At 37.3% G+C, this 15939-nt stretch overlaps 1 protein-coding gene across 1 annotated transcript in view; it reads left to right on the forward strand.

Moving 5' to 3' along the window:
• Positions 1-15939, forward strand: part of LOC306874293 (mineralocorticoid receptor-like) — a 76322-nt gene that overhangs the window by 55601 nt on the left and 4782 nt on the right. Inside the window, exons 4-8 of the mRNA XM_079424255.1 lie at positions 1435-1551; positions 2842-3159; positions 5841-5985; positions 9005-9135; positions 15647-15804. Of these exons, the coding sequence (XP_079280381.1) occupies positions 1435-1551; positions 2842-3159; positions 5841-5985; positions 9005-9135; positions 15647-15804 (869 nt within the window). The remainder of the gene's footprint in view (positions 1-1434; positions 1552-2841; positions 3160-5840; positions 5986-9004; positions 9136-15646; positions 15805-15939) is intronic.

The raw sequence follows: 15939 nt of genomic DNA on the forward strand, positions 1-15939 counted from the left end.
AACTGTGATAGACCATAATATGCACTTGCTCGAGATTTTTAAGCCAACGTACATAAACACCACACAGATATAGATCCACAAACTACAGTGCACTGAAACGCTACAATATGTGAAGTTCCCCTTCCATCCTTATATACACAAACAGTCTCTCTGCTGCTTTTGTACATAAACACCTACACGCACACATATGTGTGCCGATACACAAACACAGTATGATACAGTCTTTGTGTACGTGCTTCTGATGGGACAATGATTAACAGGATTTGTGGGGCATTTGCATACAGTGGTCAGAAGGGGCCCGAGAGTCAGCTGAACAGATTTCATGTCTGATTTGCGTCTGTGTTTGGATGGTGAGGCGGAGGAGGGCTTCGTTGTGTTTCCTGTGTCGCAGTTTACTGTTTTTTAGAGCAAGAAAAATGGGCTTATGTAAGGGGTCATGTGATTTAGCCAGAAATAGTGGCAAGGCTACAGCTGCTGTTGCTCCGTTTGCAGATCCTGGGCTTTTTTGGCAGCTTCTAGACAGACTCGCTGCACATTTTCCCCTCCACCGAAAACACTCATTGTGCCTGTCTGCAGCCACACGGTCCATAAGCACTAAAGGAAAGCACCCTCATGTAATGTAAGTAGCACCAGTGGCGTGCAGTTTAGCGGAGAAGTCCTTCCCATGATGCATGAGTGAAAGAGGGGGTGGAATATGGGTAAGAGAATGAAGGAGAGAGATGCACATGGCCATGGTGCCTGGATGCGGCCCTGCGGCGCCGTGCTCTGGCCTGTGGAGCGTGTGGGTGTGTAGCGAGTCAGTGGAGCGGAATGGTGCTCCGAAACGAGAGCTCGATCCACGAGCTGTGGCCTTGGCCAAGGAAGGCAGTGCATGAGGGATTCTCAGGCTGTTACGGCCTCTGTCATAGCGTCTCGCGCCAAGACATCAGCCAACCCATGACACACTCAGGAACACTATTTGGGATGGCTTATTTCTCTTCTGTGATAATAGTGCAGGGGCGTAAAGTATAAGACAGCTGTCTCCTTTGCGTCGTATACTCACAAAGGGATGACTGTGCACGAGGACCAGAATGCATCACAATGTCCTTGTGAAGGTCACATTTTTGTTAATGCACGTAATGGAGTGATCTGTCTTTTTTGTATTACGTTATTAGCGCTTAATTAATGAATTATGTTCTAATTCATTTTTCAAATTAACCAAAACACATCAAAATGACTTAGAAAAGCTTCCACAGAAAACTATATATTATGTCATTTTTAATAATTTATTATATAAATGAATTGGTTAAATTAACAGTCCTATATAACAAACCATTGTCCATGTGAACCACAGAAGAGCTCATTCCTAATTTCTGTTACAATTCCTACAGGAAAACAAAAAGATGCATAGAGAGATTTATAGAGATCTTGAACGTGTTCTCTCTCTTCTTGCAGGTCAGCACAACTACCTTTGTGCTGGGAGGAATGACTGTATTATTGACAAGATTCGGAGGAAAAACTGTCCAGCCTGCAGAGTACGGAAGTGTCTACAAGCTGGGATGAATCTTGGGGGTAACTGAATTTACTCACTATAGGACTAAAAACTGTTGTGAAATGATATGAAACAATTATACTGGCACACCTGAGATCATTAATCTTAAAATATAAGAAACATATCCAGAATATAAAAAAGCACAAAATGTTATTGTGAATGTTATAATATGAGGGATTGCCTTTTTAGTGAAGCTAAATTGAAGGGATTGCCTTTTTAGTGTTACAATTTTCTCTTTTATTTATCAAAGGTACGTGGCTTACATATTGAACATATTGAAATATGCTTCACATTCATCTGTGATTTCAATATAATTGCTACACAATTTGAGCAGTCATCGGTGAGCTGGAAAAAATGACCAAAAGACAATAAGTGAAATACAGATGAAGTCATTTGGTTTTAACAAATGCTAGCCAAGGGTTATAATGATAAACTTGAGAAATCAGTATAGCCTCAACAAACAGTGTACATCACTACAGCCATGAAAACTCCTGAAAACAACAAATTAGGCAGACAGTAACTAGTGACACCAAACAGATGAAAAAACAAAAATACTAGCAGGAAAAAAGAAAAGAAAAAGAAAAACAGTGAAGTTTCATCATGTTCATCTGTAATGTGCCTAGAATTACAACACATGACTCTGATCAAAACTGTATCTCTACCTGGTTGGGTTTCCAAATTCCATTTCTGTACCTCATTGAGTCATTCTAGGTGAAAATCTTTGGGCTAAAAATCATATTTGTTTGATTTTGATGATAGACTATTTTTACATCAAGAGATATAGTAGATGTATTTGATTTTAAATGATAAATTAACGTCCATTTGAAAGATTACAAAGTTTCCACAAAGTTGTCGAGAGTATAAAATCTGAGCATTTACTGGGTCTAGCACATATGCCACCTTCAGTCTCACTTACTGATGTGATATAAAATCTGCTGGCACAGGAATCTTGCAATTAATATCAAATTGGAACACTCACACAGCCAATTAACAGCATCCTCGCGAATCACATAAGAGGTCACATCTATACAGCAGGGATTTAAACTGTGATCCCTGCTATAAGATCCATCTCTATTTGAATAATTACTTCTATCAGCTCTAGCTCATTTCAGATATGAAAAACGCTAGAAACACTGCTTGAAGACTACACTGGGGGTCTTTTCATTAATACTTTGTTCATTTCAAATAATTTATCTCTCTTATAAATCATTGTAAGACCTCCGATGTTTAACATAAATTGTAATTATTCATAAAAAGAATCAGGCTGCTCAAGCAAACAGCTTTAATAATATATGTTTGTTATTTCTCAGCACGGAAGTCCAAGAAGTTGGGGAAGATGAAGAGCGTTAGCGAGGATTCTTCCCTGCTGAACTCAAAGGACGGACCTCCGTTTCTGACCTCGGAGAAAGAGTTGAGTTTGGCCAATGCTCTTGTCCCCCACGTCCCCACGGTGGCACCGTTTCTGTCACCGTCCGTGTGTAGCGTCCTGGAGCTCATAGAGCCTGAAGTGGTGTCCGCGGACTATGATAACACACAGCCCGACACAACCGACCACCTGCTCACCAGCCTCAACCACCTCGCCGGAAAACAGATGATCCGAGTGGTCAAGTGGGCCAAAGTACTTCCAGGTATACTAATTTGTTTTTCAAGTTCCATCTTCTGCATTTTCAAAAGACAGGGAAATTTCCCCCTGATTTGAACTTATTTGTTATTCAAGGTCAAGTATTAGTTGAGCGGTTAATCTCTGAAATGTACTTAAACTATGCTGTCATATTGGTACAATCCTTGGCTTGTCGGTTGCATTGGTATAGTAGGGTCAATATAATTATAATTATAATATAATTTTCTATAATTGTGTTCAGGATCATAAGATCTGTGTCTTCAGCCCACACCTAACTATTAATGCTTCTACAAGTATTGACACTTTATTTAAAGGGATGGTTCACCCAAAAATAAAAAAAATTCTGTCATAAATTACTCACCCTCATGTCTTTCCAAACCTGTAAGACCTTTGTTCATCTTCAGAACACAAATTACAATATTTTTGATGAAATCCAAGAGCTTTCTGACCCTGCATAGACAGCAATGCAATTGAAACGTTCAAGGCCCAGAAACGTAGTAAGGACATCGTTAAAATAGTCCACGTGTCATGCACTGCGGAGACTGACACGAAAGAAATTGTTGAATAAAGTTGCTTTTTTTGTTTTCTTCGCGCACAAAAAGTATTCTTGTAGCGTCATAAAACTGCCGATGAACCACTGATGTCACATGGACTATTTTAACAATGTCCTTACTATGTTTCTGGGCCTTGAACATGTGAGTTCTGTTGCTGTCTAAGCAGGGTCAGAAAGCTCTCTGCTTTCATCAAAAATATCTTAATTTGTGTTACGAAGATGAACGATGGTCTTACAGGTTTGGAACGACATGAGGGTGAGTAATTAATGACAGAATTTTCATTTTTGGGTGAACTATCCCTTTAAAATTCTATATCTCTATGTTCAACAAGGCGGACTAAAAATAGTGAAAACAGCAATATTGTGAAATATTACTGCAATTTAAAATAACTTTTTTCTATTTCAAATTTTTTAAATGTACTTTATTCCTGTGATGCAAAGCTGAATTTTCAGCATCATTACATCAGTCTTTAGTGTCACGTGACGTTTCTTCAGAATTCATTCTAATATGGTGATTTGCAACTCAAAAAACCATTTAATATTTGAATGTTGAAAACTGCTTAAAATAAAACATGGAAATCATGATAATTTTTAGGATTCTCTGAACGAACAGAACGCTAGAATGAACTGCATTTATTTGAAGTCCACAAGCTTCCAAAGTAGGTTGGCTCATCGTATAGAAGAATCAGAGGTTCACTGTGTCTGTAGTAACAGTAATTGATTAATTGAGAATTGCTAGCATATGTTACTGTATTACAAACTAAAAATCCCATTCAATTTTTAGTAGTTAATTATAATTTTGGTCACTCCACATTAAGTTTTCAAGGTACCTTGCAACTAGACGGTCATTTGCTGTATTGCAATTATTTGATACCTGGGTGTCTCCTTGCTATATCCGGATATTAAAATAGAAGGCTGAAAACACACCAGGGCAAACTGGTTCACTGAGTTTCAAAGACTTTCCAGGCAGGCTTTGGGCAGTTAATGCATCACACGCTCAGACAATCTACAAGTGATGACTTGCAGATGTTCAATTATTAGTTATTTTGTTCTGTTATGTCCACATTGTTCTGTGTTCGTCATGTGATTTTAAACCATTTTAGGAGTCAAAAACAGCTTCAGGTGAGTATTTGATGGGAAAAATATGTTGCATTTCAACACTTGAAATACAAGTTTTGTAGTTCTGTAAGTTTTAGCAAGTTACACTGACAATAATTTCACTAGTTTCACCAACATGTGGACCAGTTTCCAAAGGGATAATGTGGGGAAATTATTATTTATAACAAAAGAAAACACAAGGGACGCTCAGAGATTGCCTGATAATGATAAAGCTATTGTACAAAAGAGATTTTAAGTTAACGGTGTGACACATTATAGTCAATACTGAATTTGCGTATTGCAGACAAGCCAAAAATAGCCACTGCTTCACCGATAAGTTTATAGTGTGTCCTCACGTGGCTTATATTATAGCTTGTGGGTGACTTTATAGCTCTCAATGTGAGTTTTGGCAAGAATCCAGTCTGCTGTATTGCTAACTCTCTCTGACAACAGGACAATGAATGGAAACCTTCTGTGATTCATGTAAACCTGTTTGTGCCGACTGCACTGCAAGACTTTTTGATTTGTGAACAAATTTGTGCCACTCTAGGAATCAACCTCAAACTGTTAAGTTCACAATGGCCACACACATTACATGAACTAAAGAAGTAAATAAGATTAAAACTTTACTTGCTTTTTCCAAACAATGTTACTATCTGCATCCATTTCTTTTATGCATATTTCATGTTTTTTTTTTTAAACAAAACAAACAAAAAAGAATAGTATGAAAATTCTATCATTAATTTCTCACCTTTATTATATATATTTTCAGTGGAACACAAAATGAAAATTTTTAGAAGAATCATAATGCAGCTCTTGCCATATAACAAATACATCTTCATAATGACAAAAAAAAAAAAAACATAGCATTTTTATTTTTAGGTGAACAAAAGCCCAGGATAGCAAGATCCTATTTTATTTCTTAGAGCCTACAGTTCTGGCTTAATATTAGCTCTACTTTAGGGCAAGTCATGCCCTCGAGTATCCCATATGTCTCTTTGCTCTGTGGTAACTTGCCCTTTATTTTTTTCCCCCAGGTTTCCGCAGTCTACCCATTGAGGACCAAATCACGCTGATCCAGTATTCCTGGATGTGTCTCTCCTCCTTCTCCCTCAGCTGGAGATCCTACAAACACACCAACGCCCAAATGCTGTACTTCGCCCCTGATCTCGTCTTCAATGAGTAAGCTAACTCACACAACACCGTATATTTATATCATATAGATATTTGTTGATTTATTCCATGCCGACATTTGAAGTAAATTAAAAAAAACTCCCTTTTTACATAAACTACAACATACAGACAATCCTTGGCCTTAGTTTAACCCTGTCTAAAGAATCCGGTGCTTCAAGTTACACAAGTTGAGATGATAATACAAAATGATAAGCTCAATAAGCATGTTCCCAGCAGGCGTACTACTGTAACCTCAAAACTGTCCCTTCAATTGCTCCGCTAGGAAATACACTTTCCCTATAAGCGCTTCTTGATAACATTGATCAAGGCCGTGAGTTAGGTCAATGGGCACATAATCAGCACAATCGTGTTGAGTGGAAAGAGTGTGATTGTGTGCTTTTTAAAGCTAAATGTCCATTTATTGAGCATAGTGGGGGAAGCGTAAAAATAGAGCACAGTGACCCCTGCAGGAAAATTGGAGCACTTCATTTTATTTGCCAAATGACTTGGAAAGATCTTGAGAAAATGCACAGAATTAACTGGCATGTTTACATATTAAAATATTCTCATCACCACATACACGACTTCCACACATCCTGATGGCAAACCGCCACGTAGGATTCTAGCACACATTTCCGAACCAGCTTTGTTTCATGATTGACTAAACAATTAGCAGTCCTTCAGCACAGTCACAAAGACTTGCATTTTAACTCCTGACAAACCATGAATCTGTTTATATGAGACTGCGACAACAATCCAAGGGTTGTCCACAGGAAATTTAAGGCACACATGCAGGCAGCAGAGTGTTGTCATCCACAATACCACAATATTTGTAAGATAAACACATTACATTAACCAAGTGTATATAAAATAGCACATAATTATATATTGTCCCAAAGTCAACAGGTCAACATGTTTTCACTGAAAATAGTGTGTGCTTAGACTAGTGTGTACTATATCACCGTTTTGTTAAGATGGCAAAATAAATACGCTTTAAAAAGGACAAGATTTTTTCATGAACTACATGAAATAGAGGTTAGTACTGACCATAATTAGTTATTAGTTATCGAAATATTGGCTGCCAAGAACGTTTAACCATTCAGAAGACACAGTATAGCGACAAATATGGTCACCAACTTTCCCATTCAGTCTACAACATATTAATTATTCTACATATTCTGAGTGCAGTTCATTGTTATATTATTACATTTCAATGGTTGGTTTTAAGAATATTTTGGTCACCAGATGTCCATGTGAAATCTAGGTCTTGAAGCAAAACTAGTTGAGAAGCACTGCAGGACTAGTGCAGCAGTGCCCTTAAAAGATATTGATTGAAAACGTATGTCTGCCTTGAAGAGAGGAGCAAAACAAAAGTTTCCAGTTTTCCAGTCTCACACTTTTCAGTGTCCTCTAAATGTATGTCAAAAAGAGTCAGAAATATATGTGTATGGATGGGTGAGGGTGATCTTTGACAGACTGCTGTGTATGTGTGTGCTCTTCCAACTTTCACACCTCTAATACAATTCATATAGAAACACTTCTGCATAGCAACTGAAAGACAAGCCACAACAAATGCCATTTCCTTCTGTCTTTCTCAATAACATCTATTGTTTAAGACATAATGTAAATGGTATATATATATAAAGAATAATTAGATAAGCTACTGTAAGGACACCACGATAAGGCAGATATTCTTACAGGTACTGAGATGAGGAATTGAACTCTTCTCTCATTCCATCTGAAAACAGATTGAAGGTTGGGATATTAAATACAGATCTGTCAGAATGGAAGAATGGGAGAGACAGAATCAGTTCTGGCAGACAAACCTGAGCACAGATAGGCATGCATGTATTCTAAAACACACCTAGAGCCAAACAAAGTGGTAGATCAGAAAAGGTATCTAGTAAATTAATAAACAGCCAAGAGAGTGCCAAGATGAAACCAAAAGTGGTGAATAAGACTGAAAATAAGATTGAAAAGCCAGAATTCATTACATTTACATGTAAACATTTGGAAGACACTTACATTGTATAATAGGTGTACATTTGATCAGTTTATGCATTCTCTGGGAATCGAACCCATGACCTTGGTGTTGTTAGTGCCATGCTCTTTTGGAAAACTTGTTGCATGTTTGTTTGTCTTTGAAAACTTTATTAGTAATAAAAAATATATATAAAGGACTGCAATTGCAACAACAAAATATAGAAGTTTTTGTATAAAATAATAATAATTATATATTAATATTATTAGTTTAATATTTTCAAATGTAATTTAATCCTGTGATGTCAAAGCTGTATTTTCAGCATCATTACTCCAGCCTTCAGTTTCACATGATTCTTCAGAAAACATATTAATATAAATCGTTGAAAAGAGTTCAATAGAAAGTTCAAAAGAACAGTATTTGTTTGAAACAGAAATATTTTGTAACAATTATAATACGCTTGTTATTTAATGTGTCCTTATGTTATGTGTCTAATTCAGCATTGCCATCACATGAATATATTGCATTTTAAAATATATTCAAACAGAAAACAGTTATTTGAAATTGTAATAATACTTCACAATATTACTGTTTTTACTGTATTTTTGACCAAATAAATGCAGCCTTGGTGAGCATGAGAGACTTCTTTCAAAAGAAGTCAAAAACATCACAATGATTCCAATCCTTTGACCGAGTGCTTATATTGTTGTCATTAATAGTTTAATCGTTTATGTAGTTACACAAATAATGTTACAGTTCCTAATAAAGTTACTGGCCATTTGGCAAGTTTGATTTATTTTTCATTTATATGCTCAAGCCTATTTTTACTTGACTTTGGCAGTAGATGAGGGTTAATTCTGGACTGTAGAGGCTCTCCAATCAGCTCTGCCAATGTGGTAATCTAATAAACCCCAAATGGTGCCTCAAGTACCTTTTAATTGTTTCAATATTCTTTTAACTGTAGTTCCACAGCCATTTTAGATTCAACAAAAGTGTACCAGTAACAGTGAAGTTGTTTACTACAGATCCTCTTAATTTCTCCACCAGGGAACGTATGCAGCAGTCAGCCATGTACGATCTGTGTGTGGGCATGCGGCAGGTGAGCCAGGAGTTTGTCCGTCTGCAGCTAACTTACGAGGAGTTCCTCGCCATGAAGGTCCTGTTGCTGCTCAGCACAGGTGAGATTGTGTGCCCAGAAAACATCTTCTGCATGTGTTTCAAACAGACAAAGAATCAGCCAACAACATGGAAAATAAGCAAATGAATGGATGTCTTCATTCACTCCGTTTGCCTTTAGCACCCGAGCTGAGTATGTGGGTGTGTGAGATCGGAGAAATTTCCATGAGCTTTGATTGTAAAATATTGACACCTATGGTTTGACCTAGTGACTTAGTGAGAAGGGATTTTAACATATTTTGAAAGGTTAAATTCTCATAATAGAAACTTGTGAGTTATGTCCTTAAACTGGTAAATCAGGTTCCTGTGCCTAGAGCCTTGTATAGCTGAGGTCAATGAGTTTAAAGTTGGCTGTGGCGCTGTAGGTCCCGATCTCTTTGTCACATCCCTACTTTCCTGTTTGTGCTGCACTTTGCACTAATTACGGCAAAAATTGATTTAAAAGATCTTCAGAGCTACAGTTTATTTATTTACTGGTCTGGGCCTTGTAATGCATTAAGAGAATTAGCAAAAAACTATTTAATTGAAGGGTCATGGGTGAGATGATAACTCAAGTCTAATGCTGAAACACTAAGAATTGCAATTGAATCCGAGTCTGAAGGCTACATGACAGTACAGAATGATGTCCATCATTTTATCTTAATGTCTTCTTTATGAAAACATTGTTGAAATTAAAAGTTTTCTATAATCACCTCCACAACCTTAAGCGTGCTGCTAAGTAATTGCTTTTTAGAAGATATTGCTTTGTTTGTAAAAATTGATCACTTTAAGACACCAAACAGAAAACATTTCTTTCCTTACACAATTAAATCATATTTTAGCATTATAAATAATATAAGTGTCCCATACATATATGTATACTATAATTGACAATATACATTGTATGTATAATTATTAATAATTAGTGCTGTCAATTGATAAAAAAAAACAAAAAACGAATTAATCGCAATTAATCGAGTGGGGTGGCCAACCCTAGGCTCCGCCCCTGCATTAACAGCGTTAAATCATTTTAACGCATTAAACTGAAAAAAAATGAATTGCCTGCATTAGTGCGCTAATTTTGACAGCACTATTAATAATATAATATTCCAATTAGTCATTATTTCTGATATTATTGGTGTTTATTTACTCAGAAAAATAAATGAGTGTAATGTAATAATAATAATATTCTGTCAGGGTTTCTATGAGAGAGGACTCAAAAGCAGGATAAGAGTTGACAGTTTATTAACAAAACAGCAGACAGGACAAGAGATGGGGAGGAGGGGAGAGAACACAGTCCAGACAATAGACAGGGAATGAATGACGACAGGTGGCCTAGGTGAGCGGCCACAGAGTTCAGTCCAGGATGGCAGACCGCCAGAGAACAGTGAAGGCAGCAAAGCTGGAGGCCGGAGGTTAGCAGCAGTGGCCAGACACTCCACACTAGTGATGTCACAGGCTCGGCACAGGCCTAGCAGTGTGGCAGACCCAGGGAGGGGACCGGTTGCCCAATCTGCTGGACAGGACGAGACGAGACTAGACTAGACTAGACTGGGGACTGACGAGAGACTACACCTACAAACAACTAGGTAGGGAAGAAGCGGTATCACAGGACTGGTAAGACAGAGCAAGCAAACACTGACGTAGCACAACAAACTGGCAAAACAAGAAGGAAGAATATAAAGTACAGGAGAACATGAGGAACAGGTGACAACACTCAGACAAACAAGGAGAGAACGAGAGGGACAGGTGACAACACTCAGACCAACGAGGACTAAACAAGGGAGCGTGGTAATGGGAAACAAGGAGGCAGGATGAGAGGAGCACATGGCAGACAACAACAAAGACAGAGCCATGTGCTCAGACACAAAACAAGCATAGAAACATGAAACAGAGACAAGACTGACAAAACAATGAGGGCAGGATCCTGACATATAGGGCTATTAAATCGATTAATCTCATCTAAAATAAAAGTTTTTGTTTACATGATATGTGTGCACTATAAATATATGATTTACATTATTTAGAAATATAAATATATTACATATATTTATTAAATATATACATGTATGTAATATATACATATACACAGTACACACACACATATATTATGTAAATATTTTTTTGGATGCGATTAATCGATTTGACAGCCCTAAATATTATGTAAATAAATATATATTTATTTCGAATGCTAGATCAATTTAGCTCCCATATACAAGAGCAGTACAAGAGCCAACGCACCCCTGGGCTTACAGCATATGAGACTGAAGTTTGAGTTCTGAATTCTCATACAGGATAGGTTTTGGGATTCACAACCACTTGCTGATCCTCTGGAGCCTTTCCAGAGAGCCCTGCTGTACTTAATAAAATCCAGTCAGGAGATGGGCACAGCTCCAAGAGCTGGTGTTATTCTCTCCAAAAAGAGAGCTTCATGCAAGGAGAAAGAACAGGGGAAGTGTAGGCCGAGTAGCCGGGGATGGTACATTTTTGAAGATCTGTAGGTTTTGATGGAGCGTTTCTTTAAAAAAAAAAGAAGAAAAAAAAGGTTTCCTGATACAAAATCCACACATATATAATTTATTTTGATGCATTTCGCTGACTACATCTGTGATGTGGTTTTATGTGTGTCATTGCTGATATGAGATACGCTGGGAAGAGCTGTTTTGTTATATAAATAAACCGGTTTCTGTTTTTCACGGGTAAACCAACCCATTACACAGATAATAGTGGATTCCAAGTGCTTTGTTATGATCTACTTCATATGCAAATGTTGCGTTTCTATGTATTAATGCTGTTGTGTTGGCATGTTATCTTATGGTACAGTTACTGCTTGATGTTTTTATAATGCAGTTTGTTCAGAATGCTTTTTTGATTCATTTTGATGTTATCAGCCTTTTCTGCTTTGCTAAAGCTATTGTGTCATGCTCCAGGGCCACTGTAGTTTTAGCATGAAGAGAGAGAGAGAGAGAGAGAGAGAGGCTGTTATTCCTCTTTGACCTTGGCTAAGGTTTCAGAAGCCCTGCAGGCTCTCACATGACCTTATTTGCGATGGTAGTGTTGACCTGCTAAAGAGTGAGTCACTAAACCAAATCCCCTCTCGTTTATTTTACTTTTTTAAAATTAAAATTAATTTATTTATTTTTCCTTTTTTGCTTGTGGTAGACTCAGACACTACGAAATAAATATTCCCAAAGACACTGCCATTGTGCAAAAAGATATATGTCTATACAATTCAAGGTGTCAGTTTGACAGTATTTTGTTATTAGTATTAATACTTCATAAAAGTATTTGGACACCTACTTCTGTTATGTAATATATTTTCATTATATAACAAAATATCAAATTAAGTGGCATTAACTTTAAAGCGATGGGATAGGCAAAATATTTAAGCTTTTAAATGACAAAATCACAATTTTAAGTGGGCTTAAAGGAATATTCCATGTTCAGTAGAAAGTGAAACTCAGTCAACAGCACTTGTGACATATAAATGCTGATCGCAACAATAATTTATTTTGAATGTTGAAAAACTCTGGCCAAAACCATAAACATTAAAACACTCAGTACCATTAGTAGTAGTAGTTTCAATAGTGTAGCATTAAGATATGCATGTTAACTTAATTTAAGCATGGAAAAATGTTACTAATCTTTCTATGTAAAGATATATCCAATTGTTGTCATGACAGTGGAAGTCCTAAACAACCCTAAAAATGACAAGAACAACTGAAAAGCTTAAATAAAATGCAGGTTTTAACAGGAGTATTAATATGCTTTATATTAAGTTTCACAGGTGTGCTTTTAAAAATCTCCAAAAAAAATTGCTCTATTTAATTCCATTTTAAGTGTATCACTATGACTGATTTTTGCTCTGAGGGAAACATTTTGAGAACAACTTAAGAACTCAAAAAATACAAAATAATAAAAATTCATAGAAAATACTTTTTTTAACAGTCTAATTTATGGAAGACCTTTTATAAAATTACAGGCTTCACATTTCTGATTTTAGATCCTCCAAAATTGCCCCATTAATTACCTCAGTGTAACCGTCTTTCTTTCTTTCGAATATGAGGTATGAGTAAAAATCATTTTTTTAATCAACATAATGCCTCAATTTCTGTTGATTGAGCTTAATTTGACTAAATAGCTCTTTAACTGACTCTTCCTGTCAGATATGCTAACAAAATTACAGATTCTACAGGCAAAAGCATCTACTAGACTCGATTAGCGTGGCATAATCACCCCACTTTTTATTCACTGGGGCTCTAAACGGCAGCCTGTGGCTAATGAGGCTGGATGTGGGTCAGTGGGAGAGAAGAAAGCAGGGGGAAGTGACCGCAGGTTTAACACACACCTGCCAATGAACAGAGGTGAATAACTGCTTTTCATTCAACACACAGAGTAGAGAGCTTTAAACATCCTGAAGGACTTGTTGTTGTAATTTGGTAATGTTAACAAAATAGTTAGCTAGTTTCGTGCTAAGAATTGGAGTGTGTTGAAACTTGAAACATTATTAAATGGTGTTGGTTCTTGCATCTTAATTAAACTTTTTTTTAAATGAAAAGGTTTCCATAATTATCACTACAGCCTTAAGGTGTGCCGCTGTGTAAATGCTGCTTTGTTTGCAAAAATTAACATCAAAATTATATTGAGACAAACAGAAATGGAAAGAATTCAATTAGTCAGTCAGTGGGACGCAACAAAATTACAAATTTGATCAAAATAGATGTTATTTGTATGTTGTCGAGCAATGGATAGAGCAAGCGTGAGAATGAACTGTTTCTTATTCAGCTTTCCAGAAGCTGAATGTCATTTCACGAGGTTGGCTGTAGGCCATGAGTGCACTTGTCCTACAGGATAGGAAATAATTACTCCCTTCAACTTGAATGAGCTTTTATCTCCCGTCTGCCAAAAGTTGTTTTCAGTACTTTGATTGTGTTAATCCTGAATAACTTCACACAAGAGAACATTAATCACCTGAGAAGGTAGACTGTGAGACAGACATTAGATGGAAGAATGAATAAACCGATAGATAGATAGATAGATAGATAGATAGATAGATAGATAGATAGATAGATAGATAGATAGATAGATAGATAGATAGATAGATAGATAGATAGATAGATAGATAGATAGATAGATAGATAGATAGATAGAGTGCCTTTGCGAAAGTATTCATACCCCTTCATTTTTTTCACATTTTGTTATGTTGCTGCATTATGTTAAACTGCTTTAAATTACAAGCTTTGCTCATCAACATTTGGCAATTATCTGCCATTTGTCTCCTCACCTCTTCACCTCTTTCAGGTTGGATGGGGGCAGATGCACATTTTCTGGTTTCTCCAGAAATATTTGATTGGGTTCAAGTCCAGGCTGTAGTTGGGCCACTCAAAGACATTCACAGCATTGTGTATAAGCCACTCTTGCTGTGTGCTTAGGGTCATTGTCCTGTTGGAAGGTGAACTTTATGCCCATTCTGAGGTTCTGAATGCTCTGGACTGGGTTTTCATTAAGGTTATCTCAATATTTTGGTGCATTGAGCTTTTCTTCTATTCTGATGAGTCCCTCAGTCCCTGGTGCTGAAAAACAGCCCCACAGCATAATGCTGCTACCAGCACACTTTACTTTTGGGATGGTACTCTGCATGTGATGAGCAGAGCTGGTTTCCTTCAAACATGATGCTTAGAATTGAGGTTCATCAGACAGAGAATATTGTTTCTCAGAGTCTGAGGGTCATTTAGGTGCTTTTTTGTAAATTCCAAGTGTGTTTTCTTTTGTCTTCACTGAGGAGAGGATTGAGTTTGGCCATACTGCCATAAAGCCCAGATCGGTGGAGTGTTGCAGTGATGTTTGTCCTTCTGTAGATTTCTCCCATCTCCACATATGATCATGGAGCACAACTAGAGTGACCATCAGGTTCTGGGTCACCACACTAACCAAAGCCCTTCTCCATCAATTGCTCAGTTTGGCCAGCTCTAAGAATAACCCTGGTTGTTTCAAACTTCTTCCATTAAGGGTAACAGAGACTACATGCTTCTGTGACCCTTCAATGAAGCAGAATTTTTTTCTGAACTCTTCCCCAGATGTGTGGCTTGACGCAAACTGGTTTCTGAGCTCTACGGGCAGTTCTTTTGACCTCAGGGCTTGGTTTTTGCTCTGATATGCATTATCAGCTGTTGGACCTTTTATTAAAGGGATACTCCACCCCAAAATGCTAATTTTGTCAATAATCACTTACCCCCATGTCGTTCGAAACCCGTAAAAGCTTTGTTCGTCTTCGGAACACAATTTAAGATATTTTGGATGATAACCGGGAGGCTTGTGACTGTCCCATTGACTGCATAGTAAATTGCACTGTCAAGGTCCATGAAAGTATGAAAAGCATCGTCAGAATAGTCCATCTGCCATCAGTGATTCAGATACTTGAATGCAATGTAAGTCGCTTTGGATAAAAACGTCTGCCAAATGCGTAAATGTAAATGTAAAGAGCAAGTAGCTACTGTAACAAAGTGATTTTTTATTTGTATTTATTTTTGACAGTGCCCAAAGATGGTCTGAAGAATCAAGGGGCATTTGAGGAGATGCGGGTGAATTACATCAAGGAGCTCCGCCGCTCAGTTGGGAAAGCCACTAACAATTCCGGCCAGACGTGGCAGCGCTTTTTCCAGCTCACCAAGCTTTTGGACGCAATGCATGAAGTAAGTCGAAACATTCCCTTGTTATTGACCTCAGTTGATAGATCAAAGACAGGTTTTAAGCTTCTTGAGTTGAACACGAGAAAGATGATTTAAAGCAGTGGTTTTCCCATGTTTTAAAGCAGAGGAGCTCTAAAT

This window comes from Barbus barbus, assembly GCF_936440315.1.
Source record: "Barbus barbus genome assembly, chromosome: 8".
NCBI classification, from domain to species: domain Eukaryota; kingdom Metazoa; phylum Chordata; class Actinopteri; order Cypriniformes; family Cyprinidae; genus Barbus; species Barbus barbus.